The sequence below is a fragment of the Sturnus vulgaris genome, chromosome 4 (assembly GCF_052056855.1).
Source record: "Sturnus vulgaris isolate bStuVul1 chromosome 4, bStuVul1.hap1, whole genome shotgun sequence".
Taxonomy (NCBI): domain Eukaryota; kingdom Metazoa; phylum Chordata; class Aves; order Passeriformes; family Sturnidae; genus Sturnus; species Sturnus vulgaris.
The window spans coordinates 16,442,223-16,454,762 of record NC_142246.1 but is presented as its reverse complement, the minus strand read 5'-3'; the positions used below and the strand labels follow the sequence as shown (position 1 = coordinate 16,454,762).

The following is a 12,540-nucleotide window of genomic DNA, read 5'->3' as shown; positions in this document are numbered from 1 at the left end:
CAAGACTAAAGATCATATTCATCTGATGCCTCAGAAATCACAATGAGCTTAGTAATGGCTTACAAATATAAGAACACATAATTTTTTTAAAAATTCGAGTTTCAATGTTTTTAAATCAGGAAATGAAAAATGAAGCTACAGTAGAAGCTTTCTGTATTTTCAGAATATTTAAGAAGGGATAAATCAGTAGAATAGAGAAAGATTAAACAATAAATAAACCAAGTCCTCGCTTGATGTAAGTAAAAGGGTACTTTTCTAAAAAGTAACAGTACAGTTCAGAAAAAGAACCTAGGAATTAACAGACAATAATATAAGTTGTGATATAAATGCCAGCAACACTGGTACCAACATAGAATTAAATACCCTGAGACACCTGCCCATTTAACATCTTTGATTGAAGCCTCTATAGTGGTTATCACATTCTTTTATCTACCCTTTTCTTGGTTTGTTTTTGGTTTGGTTCATGTTTTCTTCTGAAATATCAGAGACATATTATACATTTAATTGCAGACTGCAAGGATTACAGATGTATTTACAGTTTTTATGGTGAACAGCCTGAAGGAAAAATGCTGAGGGAAGTGTAGATGTTTAAACTCTATTCATGACTGAGGCCGTAAAAAGTACCTGTGTACATCCTGTACTTTGATGTACTGTGTACGTCATGAGGAATACTCTACTGCAAGTCCAAAGACTTATTTCTCTACTTATTTTAAAAGAGATAGGAATTAAAATCTTTAAAATAAATACCTTTCCTGAATGGCACCAATGGCTATATCCTTAAGTACGAGTAATAATGAAAGGCTGAGTTAAGATGCTATAATAAATGTCTTTTGAGTACAAAAGACTCTTAATTCACAGCTCAACCATTTGTAAAAATTAAATAATGGAACTTCAAAGAGAAAAAATACATCAACAGTACCTTGGCAAGTAAATTTCTTAGAAGGAGTTGTGAGAAGCAGTTTATCTGCCATTTCCCCGGGACCAGCACAACGTGCAATACCAGGTTCTTTGTATTCTGATTTTACCCAGTCAGATAGCCACTGCATATTGCAATCACAGTAAAGAGGATTTGCTCCAATAGCCCTGTGGAAAAAAGACAAATAAAAAAAAATCAATTTTTAAATGGCTGCTTTTTAAAAAAAGAAGCCAGAAAACGGGTTGGTAGAAACCATTCAAAATGCAAACCTGTTCTCCCACCAGCCAAATACCCGTTACAGCAGTAAGTGTCTGGCTTTGGGTTCTAGATCAAGAAGTAATAGTTTTAGTAGAAACCTAGTCCAGAAATCTAGATATTCTTAACAGCACTATGTGTGAATTTTGGTGAGTTAATACCAACTAGCTCTGTTTCACTGCTGGTTTGTAACGAGAAGATCAGCTGCATCAGCAGAGTGAAACTGATACTGGGCAATTTAACAAGATAACAAGAATAAAATATTTCTTCTGAAGCAGTCAAGACAATTCCATAGAGTTCTGCCCTGATATTTCTCCTTTCAGTTTATGGCTCCCAGGCTGGTACAAACCATCTGTTTCTAAGCTTCCAAATTGGATTTAATGATTTCCTCTTTGGAACTGTCTTACTGAACTCTCAATAATGTGCAGAATTCTGTAAGAGTTCTCTGCTGCATAAGTAAATAAAACTACATTATCCCAGCTTTGCGGTGGTTACATAAGAATTGCTTCATTATGAAAGCAAATCCATTTCTTGAAATTATGATCCTTGTAATTTTTTTTAATTAAAAAATAATTTAGCTAGAGATTTTCAGGATTAATTTCTGTAACAGCTTTTTAAGTGTTTATTTTCTCTGCTAGAAACTATAAATACTCTGAAAATTCTGAAAACAATGAGACATTGTGTAGTTAATTCAGAGGATTGAAGCCTTGTGCTGTTCTGTAAAGATGCACTCATATTCCTTTTAAGAAATACAGTTATCATGGAACCTTTAACAGATAATCCCAACATGTGTAAACACTATCAAGTGGCTGTATTAGAACATCCTCCTTCTCCAGACGTTTCAATACTTTCCACAGCTTTGAATCAGTGGTTCTTGTAGAGATACAACAAAGTCTTTGGCAAGCAAAGGCAGTAGGAACTACCAGAGCTGAAACACTCTTTTCTGCCCCACTGAGTAGAGAGCCCTCTCATATTAACTTTTTAATACATTCAAGCTGTACTCAAGAAAATATACATATTTTTTCAGCCAGGCTTAAGTCAGAGCAGTAAAAAAAGGAGACTTAGTGACAAGGGAACTTCCCATAAAAGGAGAAACACCTAGAATTTGTCCATTCTGTATTTGCAAAAGTGGATGTTAGCCTGAACTAACACAATTGTTCTGCTAAAATCAGAATATTAACAAGGATAACTGGTATCCATTAAGAAAAAAAGTACCAGCAACAATCAAATCTATCCAAGTTTTACTGATTTTTCATGCAGACAAATTACTTTATTAGTAGAATTTGAAGGAATTATCAATAACTGAAAGCTTAATCAGTATGGAATTTCTGAGAGCTAAATGTAAATGTCCAATGTGGAATGAGAAACAGATAATTAAGTTTTTAACAACTGCTGCTGTTCAGAAACTTAAAACTCCAGACATATCTAAAGACATTAGTCAACATACTCCTCAAAGTCTTAACTACCTATAAACACCATGAGGTTTGCTTGCTCTAATTTAGGCTCCAATGAAAAATTAAAAACCGGAAAACTATTACCTCAAATTATATTCTGAAATCAGAAGTGATGGGCTTAGTGTCAACTTAACAAGACACTGACACAGAATCATAAATTAATTTTCATCTATTCTCACCTTCTGCACAAAACAGGGCTACCTGGGCAGTCAGGGTTGCTCAGGGCTGTTTCCAACTGAGCTCGGAAAATCTCCAGGGATGGAGATTCTCCTGCTTCTTTGGACAACCTGGCTGAATCATCCTCACAGTGAAGAATTTTTCATTATGTTCAATCAAATTTCCCTACTTGCAGGTTTTGATGCATTACTCTGATTATCCACTGTGCACCTCTGAGTCTCCATCATTGCTGTAATCCTTAGAGGCTTGAAGACTTTTACGTCTCTCCATGGCTTCCCTTTCTTCAGGCTGGATAAGCCCAGTTCCTGTAGCTTCTCCTTACAGCTCACACAATCTCACCAATTCCAAACCCTGCTTACCCCATGCTGGATTTGCATAAACATCTGCTTTGTACAGGAGAAACTGGACACATATTCCAGACGTGGCTCTAGGAGGGCCAGGCAGAAAGGAGTGATCAGTGCCCTCAATCCCTTGGCTGCTCACTTCCAAATTTAGCCCAGAGTGTCTTTAGCCTTCATTGCCATGAGGACACAGGGCAGACAAGTTCAGCTTGCAGCCCAAGCAGCAAGCCCACGATTTTTCTGCTGAGCTGAGAGCCGGTGCCCAACCTCTGCACAAGCACAAGCTTCTTCCAGAGAATTTCTTTGCATTATGTCTTTGTTTGGCTATATAAAATTGACTAAGCATAACAACAAAAAAAAAAAAGATAAATGCTGTATATGAGCTGAGTACTCACAGGTGTGATAATGCTGAAAGATCATTAAAGGCTCCTTCAGGAACAACAGAAATATCATTGCCATGTAAAGACCTTAAAGAGAAAAGAAACACAACAATATCAATGCATAAAAAATCACCTGGTTAACTTGGCAAATTTCATCTTCTTTCAACAGTTTTCAGCTTTTCACATTTTTTTTTTTATTCCAGTTCCTCAGTTTCCACCTGTTAGTGGTTTTATTTTTTTAAGCTCTAACTGGTATCCTACTTGTCATTTGACTTTTTGCATAAGAAATAGAAATACTGTGATTATTTTAAAATTCAAAAATAAAAGTTGATAAAAGTAGGCAAAGTTATGCAAAGTAACAATTGGATTTAGAGATAGCAGATAGAAGAGTTTCTGATTATTTCAGCAGCTCCCTGCTGAAATTAATTTGCATTAATTACGTTCATATGCTCATTTTAATCTTTCATGGATTCATAGAACATGCAGACATTGACTGTTAATATAAGTATTAACATTTTTGTCCAAAATTGATAGTAGAGGTAGAAAATGAAAGACTTTATTAAGCATCACTACTGGGAATGGTGCTATTTCTTTTGTAGAAAACCTGATGATTTCACCAGCCATATGAAGTTTAAAAAGGGCAGGTGCTGCACTCTGCACCTGGGATGAGGCAATCCTGGATGTAGGTTCAGACTGGGGAATGAGAAGCTGGGAAGCAGTGCCAGGAAAGGGACCTGGGGGTCCTGGTCAGTGGAAAGACTGATCCCTGCTCCGTGGTGACAGTGACAGGACCCGAGGGAAAGGGCTGAAGCCGAGCTAGGAGAGGTTTAGGTTGGATATTAGGAAGAGGTTCTCCACCCAGAGGAAGGCTGGGCACTGGCACAGGCTCCCCAGGGCAGTGGTCACAGCACCAAGCCTGGCAGAGTTCAAGTTCAAGGAGTGTTTGGACAATGCTCTCAGGCACATGGTGTGACTCTTGGGAATGGTGCTGTGCAGGACCAGGAGTTGGACCCAATCATCCTTGTGGGTCCCTTTCAACTCAACTCATTCTGTGATTCTGGGAAAAGAATCTCTCTTTTTCTATAAATTCATTCAGTTACATGAATGTCTAACACATATAGAATTATGGCTCTTGAAATTTTCCATATTTATATTGAATAACTGAAGTTATGAAAGCATACTTAAATAATGCCATGCTTTAGGTATTTAATCCAATCAAGTATTTAAACGATTATAAATGACCCACATGGAAGCAAAAATACATGTCCTACTGTGGACCTTTGAAAAGGAATTTTTGTAAGCTTTTTTCTTAATGATAAACTGAAGCTGTAAATGAGTCTGACTTTTCTGTCTTTTACTTTGTCCATTTTTGTGCCCTGTCAAGCATGCTTTTCCTAGTGGTAAAATTGAAAGTTTTCTTGCAACCAAAAAATAAAGCTATTGCTTTTCAGTTCTTAATGATGATGTCATGGCTTTGGAAATACTCCCACATTAATGAAACAAGACAAAGAAATATACTGTTGGAATAAAAATATTCAAAATTCAACTGCAAACCCTCCTGATATATACTGAAGGAATTTATGCATATGGCATTTTTTCTAGACTTTAATGCTTATAACAAGGAAGAACATTTCACGAAAAAAGAAATACAGCTAACATTAAAAATCAGAAAAGTAAAACATGCATTTTTAAGGCTACATAATTGTCACTTCTGAAATATTTGATAGGTTTTAAAATCTGCCAGCTTCCCATGGTTCTGCTATCTTCTGTACACAAATAAAATTATGGAAAATAGCAATAATTAAAAAATAATACTTACAACAACCTAAGTGATTTTAACCCATCAAAAGTCCGTGCAGGAATACATCTTAGGCGGTTGTAACTAAGAATTCTGAAAATACATAAAATGCTGTCAGCAAGTGGATCAGTTATTCAGTAAACTATGCAGAGCATGACCAAAATCAGCCTTTGCACACATAGCTCGTTAGCAAACAAGTTATTTTACAGCCTCCAAACCAAGCAAGTTTTAATATCAACTAACCGCCCTTTCTTTCCAAGACAAAAAACCCCACTGTAATGCTTCCAAAGAGTCACTGTTACATGTTTAAACTTACAAGGTGAGCAGCTGAGTCATGTTGCTGAAGCTCTGATTAGAAAGAGTGCTGATTCTGTTGTTACTTAAATCTCTAAAAAATAAATTCAGAAATTCAGACCTTAAAATGACTGCCCCAGTCCCAAAACACTGTAAGTTAAACTGACAAGACACATTTTCATTAGTAGAAGTAGTATTACCATTGATATAACTGTTTAAAGCAGCACCTGTTTTTATTTTCACATGCCATACAAAAGCCCAGCAAGTGTTTAGCTTGATGAATAAAAGCATTCTCATTTCAACACAGATGAAAAAGCAGCACAATGCATTCTAATACAATAGCAATGTTCATCATGCTACCAAGTTAATAATGCAATCCTTCATGAACTCAAGCACAAAAATGAAAGTAATGTTTTAAAGTGAAAGTCATTCTAGTCGTGTCCCTAATGACACCTAAGTAAATATCATTTAATACTCTACTTAACACTTACATGATGAAGACATCGAAGCCCAGAGCTACTATTATAAAGAACTTAGATTTACAGAAAAAGCCTTAATGTCTTCTTTGTTCAAAATTCTAATGAATAAATTCTTAAACATAATTATGATTGAAGCTGTAGTGGTATGCTGGTAGCTTCAAAGATACTGCATTAAATATGAATACTGTCTTTTCTTTATTCTCATATTGTGCTTTACTTTTTATTTTATGTTGACAATTTCAGCATTGTTTCATGTATTTTGTGGTGAAATACTACCTTTGTTTCTGAGGGAACCTTCATATATTAACTTAAGAGCACTGTTGAATAGCTATGCAATATACATATTTCCCCACTTGAAGTTTTCATGAGAGCATGTAAGATGACTGACTCAAACATACTAGGCAAGTATAACAGAGAAATACCTTCAAAAGACAAAGAAAAAGATGAAAATAAACTACTTTCTTTGTTAATCTGGAACTCAGGAGACTTGTAAGTAATTCTTTCTTTGACCACAGGACTATGCACAGTAATTTCTTTTTCCAAAACAGCTGAGGAACATTCTCAACTACAGAACAGCAGTATGAGTAAATGCACAGAAGAATTTAAAATAATGTGCCCTGCAGGTCTCATAAATGGATAAATGGAGACTGTTAATACTTATTTGCATTCTGTTTACCATTCATCTATTCATAACTTCCCTAAACTATTCACAAAGATTTCCTACAAGTTCTACACAGGATAGACTTGAAATATTGCAAGGGGTTTTTTTCCTGATATTATATGAAAAATACAAAAAGTCTTGGTTTTAAAAATAATTGTGACTGTGACTTCTTTTTTTTCTAACGTGAGGTAAATAAAGGAAATAAAGTTGTTTTTGAATTGCTCTAAACCCAGTGAAAAATGAAATTTAAGGTATTCTGTTACTCCTCTCCACTTTTCATTCTGATTGTAATGAAACCACAAACTGCTTTCAGAATGTAACACAGTTCAGCCTCAGCTGGTATACATTTTTATAGTCCTAACAAAGACTATGGAATTACAGCTGGAATTATAGGCATTTACCTCTACAGTCTTCCTTTTTTCTCACTGTACACATAAAAGGTACAGAAATCATATTCAAACCATCCATGAGGTAGAGGTAATAAATTTTAGAGCAACTAGTGTTTTGCCTGAAATCACATAGTGAGTCAGCAACAGAATTGGCAGCACAGAATTTTAGGCAAGCTCTCTCCTTCATGAAAACCATATACTGTGGGAGAAACAATTACCCTGACTTTATAAGATATTATGTCTCTTTTGAGGTCAATTATAATTTTTGCTGTGTTATTTTGTGATGTAATCACTGGAATAAAATACCCATGCTCATAATATGTGACTGAGTATATTATATGTAGAATGTGATATGGAGAATAAAATATCCTCAGTTATAAAATATGGTTGGGTATTTGCTTAAAGATATGATACATTTTACAGGCTTTTTCTTATAAATAAATTCAAGTATAATTGAGTAAGGTATTTTGTTTTGTTTTAATTTCCAGTAGAGAGTGTTGCTTTAAAACTACTTACATGAGTGTCAAATGCTTGTAGTTGGAAAGCTCTTTTGGAACAAGGGTAAACTGATTTCCATCCAAATAACTAAACCAGAAAAATAAAACAAAGAGCATTATGTATTTCATTAAAATAAGAGCATCTTCATCCACTAATCTCAGAATCCAACAGTAAAGTTAATAGCAAATGAATGCCTACTATTTCATTTTATAAGAAAACTTGCTTACACATTTTGGTTTATAGAGATACAAGTGAGGATTTGCAGCCTAAGATCCAAATGCTACTGTATCATATATAGTGCATATTATGAAGTAACATAACAAAAAACATCTCTTGCATGATAGTTTCTATTATTTCATAACGACTCTGCAAAATGAGGTCTTTATCATCTCCATTTCCCACATACTTACAGACTAAAGGTAAATCCAACTTCTGCAAACCACTTTAAGTGTGGATTTTTAGCTATCATGAAAAAAGAAACAGAGTGGCATTGCAGAGGTAGTCCTTTACCCTACAAACAGCAAAGTCTGCTTTTAGCTCTAACACCAAATTCATTTGTCATGCCTGTGGTTCAGGTCACCTTCCTTACTTTATCCCTGTAAATTTCATGATACGTCAGTATATCATGCTGCAGTCCTATTCCTGTGAAGTATGTTAGTGACTGAAGACAGTAATCAATTACTCTTTGATAGAAAAGTTAGATTTCTCCCCCCCTCTCCATAGGTTCACAGCTCCTGTATTATATTGCTCACTCTTCTTCCATGCTCATAATTCTCAATAAGAGACCTTCTCATCCTTGGAGTTAATGGGTAGAGAGCTATCAAACTGTACCAGCCCTGGCATTACAGGCAGAGGAAGGTAAAAAGCCTCTCCTAAAAAGCTTCCAGAGAGCAGCCACACATAACAAAGCACAAGTGCAGGGCTCTTCATGTAACCAGGGCAAGTAGTTCAGCGACTATAAGAAGCACTGAATTTACCTGATGGTTTGAAATGAAGCAGATAGAGGCAAGAAGATTAGAGGTCTTTAGTTTCTCAGCTGGGGAAAATGACTTTGCTGATGGTGGTATTACTTATGTTCCCTGGAACCCAAATGGAAACTAAACCCTCATTATCCCTATACAAAGAAGATATTTTTGCCATCCAAATACTTGCAACATGCTTGAGCTAAGAGCAGTCTTTGATAGTGACATTTTTAGTTTTATTTTGAGCTTAATATCTTTACGTATCTGTAGCATCTTTGAAACTTTAGTCTTGACTAAATGGATGAACTGAAACAACAGTTAAACTTCACAAAAAATATTTCTACACCTAATCAAAAGGCTGTCTTTTCTTCACTTTTTTTTTCCTTTGGATTATGACTTTCTAGTGCTGATTACAAAATCCAAAATATGTCTCAACAAGCTTTATATTTATACCATGTTAATGGTGGTGAATAGAACATGGGCCCATGCAATTAATTATTTAAAAAAAACCCCAAAAAATCCAACTTCTAAAACTTTTGAAGAAGTAAGTATTCTAAAGAAATTCTTTTATCAACAGATACATTAGGTTATATTATTAAGCTTCATTAGAACTGAAGTATTACAAGTATCCACTTGCCTGATAAAAATTCCTCCTTGTTCAAATGAAGCAACTATTAAGATATTTTATAAAACACATGAAGAGTACGTCTTAGAAGAACCATGCATGCTAATAAGCAAGAAGACTCAATCAGTATGCAACTGTTAACAGGAACCACTTCCCTTATTCTTTTGAAAAATATGCTAAATTGCATGCTTAGACACTAAAGCATCAAAAATTCTCTACAAATGAATTTTCAGTCACAAGGTTCCATTTGCAATTCCAAAAGTATCTCTCTTTAGCTGCTTTTATTTTACATTGCATTGATGACTTTATATTGCCAAATTGTATTTATACCTGACTAGAAGAAACTCATCTTTTCTTTGAGGGAAAAAAACCTAAACCACCAAACTCAAAAGCTAATGAAGTTATAGGTTTATATACCTGTGTGCTAATTTAAGGTCTTAATAATTTCAATTTATCTGTGGCTAAAGACTTTTAGATGCTATTAAGCACCAGACTAATGGTGGGCATCTCAGAATCTTCTATATAATACCAAACCGTAAAACAGTAAAATTTTTTATGAAATGTATTTATGATTTCTGGAAAAGCATTACATTAACCAGCCATTAAGAAGCATTATTAAATACTTGCCATATGTAACACAAATCAACATTTTTTTCCTGTAAATAATTTCTATTTCTTTCAATATTGTGACCTATCTGATCAAGAATCAAAAGAAATGAATATCTTAATTTTTAGGTTCATATTTTCCCTTTCATAATGCATAAAATTTTGCTTGTATAGTCTTATGAAGCTTACTCAGTTGATATCTTCATGAGGTAGCAAGCTCTTTTTTTAATATCTATGTTACTATCCACCTGCATATTCAAATTGTGTCTTTTATAAAATGCAATCTTAACAATTTTTCTCAGAGAAAAAATGTTTCAATAGATTGATAAAATGGCCCAGATTTTATAAAACTATGTGAAAAGGAAGACTTTCTATTAAAACCAGTATTTTTGCCATATCACAAAACGATCATAATCTCTGCATCATAGAATATTCTGAGTAGGAAGGATCACAGAATCATTAGGATTGCAAGGGACCTCTGGAGATCACCCAGTCCAACCCCCCTGCCAAGGCAGGGTTACCTAGGGCAGGTCACACAGGAACTCATCCAGGTGGGTTTTGAATGTCTCCAGAGAGGGAGACTCTGTGACTTCTCTGGGCAGCCTTTTCCTGTGCTCTGACACCCTCAAGGTAAAGAAGCTCTTCCTCTTGTTGAGGTGGAACTTGTGTTTTAGTTTATGGCCATTGCTCCTTGTCCTGTTGCTGGGCACCACAGGAAAGAGTCAGGCACCAGCCTTTGAGATATTTGTATGTATTGATGGGATTCCCTCTCAGCCTTCTCCAGACTAACCAGGCCCAGCTCCCACAGTCCCTCCTCATAGGAGAGATTCTCAGCCCATAATCACCTTTTTTGCCTCCACTGGACCCTCTCCAGTAACTCCTTGTCTTTCTTGAGCTGTGAGGACCAGAACTGAATACAATTCTGCAGAAGTGGCCTCACAAAGGTTGAAAGTGGAGGAGGATCACTTCCTTTGACCTGCTGGTTACACTTTTCCCAATGCACCCCAGGACAGTTTCTACTGGATGTACACTTTTCATTTTTGCCTTGGCTTCAGAAGATCCCTGCTTAGCAGAGCTGGCCTTGTGCCTCACCTGCATGGCCTCTGACATTTTCAAATTGCTTGCTCTTTAGCACTTAACAGATGGTACCTAAAAAGTGACCAGCACTGATGCACCTCAGTAGCTTCCAAAGCATTTCCCATGGACATCTCACTAGTTCCCTGAGCAGCCTGAAGTCTGCTCTCCTCATATCCAGAGTTGAAGTTTTGCTGGAGATTTTCCTCCTGTCAATAGAGATTTTAAACTTGACTGCTTTATGACCACTGTGGCCAAGACAGATACCAGATGCCACCTTACTCACAAGACTCTCTTATTAACTTGCAGCAAATCCAGGAGAGCAGCTTTCCTAGTTCACTCCCTTAGTACCATAAAGCCATTGTCCAGGTGTTTTTAACTCCTTGACACAGAAGGAGTTGCAGGCCATTGATTTAGAGCATTAAGGTACTTGATTTAGATGTAAAAAGTATTGATTTAGAGGTATAAAAAGCATGTTCATTATGGAAACGCATTCATATTATTCTTTTCTTTTTTGCTTTTCTGTGTAATTGAAAAAGCATTCCTTTGTAACCAGTAACCAGAGATTAATCAGATTCACTGTTGCCCTTAATTTAACCCATTGTAACATGATATCCACACAATTATGCAATGGTCCAGTGCTGGGGGTATAAAATCTGAGAGTGATTACAATTTTATATTAATATATTTTTAAAGCTTTGCAGTAACAGACAGTTCTTAAGACTGGTTTGGGACTTACAAAGCATTGCTAATTCAAACTTAACCTCCAGTTTCTCAAGATAATGTGAAAGTCTTTATAAAGCAGTGGATAAATAAATTTCAACTCATCTACTAAATTCAATTCTTCATTTTCTTTTCCTCTCATTCTTGACCCTGACAATAAAAATCTGACATTATTTTTCATAAAAGGGGAAAAAAAGCATGCCACTTACAGTTCAGTCACGTCTTTTGGGATGCCTTTAGGCAAAGCTTTTAGACCTTTGTTGCTGCAGCGAACGACTGTGTCCAGACAAGTGCACTCTGCAGGGCAGCGGGCCAGGGGAGAGCAGCTATTGTCATCATTTCCTGGTTAATAAAAACAAACAGATGCTAAGATTGCTAATAAATGTCTCGTCAGTATTATGAATAATAGCCCACCTGGATTTTCTTAAACCCAATGTGATATTTCTGCATTATAATATCTCAAGGTAGGGAAAAAATTACATCATCTATGTAAACCATTACGCCAAGAATTTACATTTCAGATGATACTTTACTTAGTACAATGGTGTTTTAGTAGGTAAGAGTCTATTATATGATTAAAAAAAAATCCTTAAAGAAAGAATAAATCCTGAAATGAAAGACAATAAACTTAAAGAAGTATTAAAAACAGTCTCTTTGAAAAAAAGATACAGCCTTGAAAACTGACAAACCAATAATGCAGTAAATGGAAGTATGTGTGAGAGATGCAAGATAGCAGCATTTCTTTTAATTAAGAGTTAATGGAGCAACAAGCTATAACGTCATGTTATTTGATCAAGTAACCTGAAAGGATGCTTGATTCAAGCATCGGTGTTTGAAAATATTCTCATCTGTACTATAACATTTGATCAAATTTTAAATAATATTTCTAAGTTATTAATTACAATCCT

The 12,540-nt window shown here is 35.5% G+C and overlaps 1 protein-coding gene across 11 annotated transcripts in view; it reads right to left on the bottom strand.

The window, feature by feature from the left end:
• SLIT2 (slit guidance ligand 2) overlaps positions 1–12,540 on the bottom strand; it is a 259,624-nt gene that overhangs the window by 38,323 nt on the left and 208,761 nt on the right. For all 11 annotated transcript variants that reach the window (XM_088163211.1, XM_088163213.1, XM_088163212.1 and 8 more), the window contains 6 exons: positions 11,842–11,974; positions 7,661–7,729; positions 5,638–5,709; positions 5,343–5,414; positions 3,539–3,610; positions 920–1,083 (listed from right to left, as the gene is read on the bottom strand). In XM_088163211.1, coding sequence (XP_088019337.1) covers positions 920–1,083; positions 3,539–3,610; positions 5,343–5,414; positions 5,638–5,709; positions 7,661–7,729; positions 11,842–11,974 — 582 coding nt within the window. The remainder of the gene's footprint in view (positions 1–919; positions 1,084–3,538; positions 3,611–5,342; positions 5,415–5,637; positions 5,710–7,660; positions 7,730–11,841; positions 11,975–12,540) is intronic.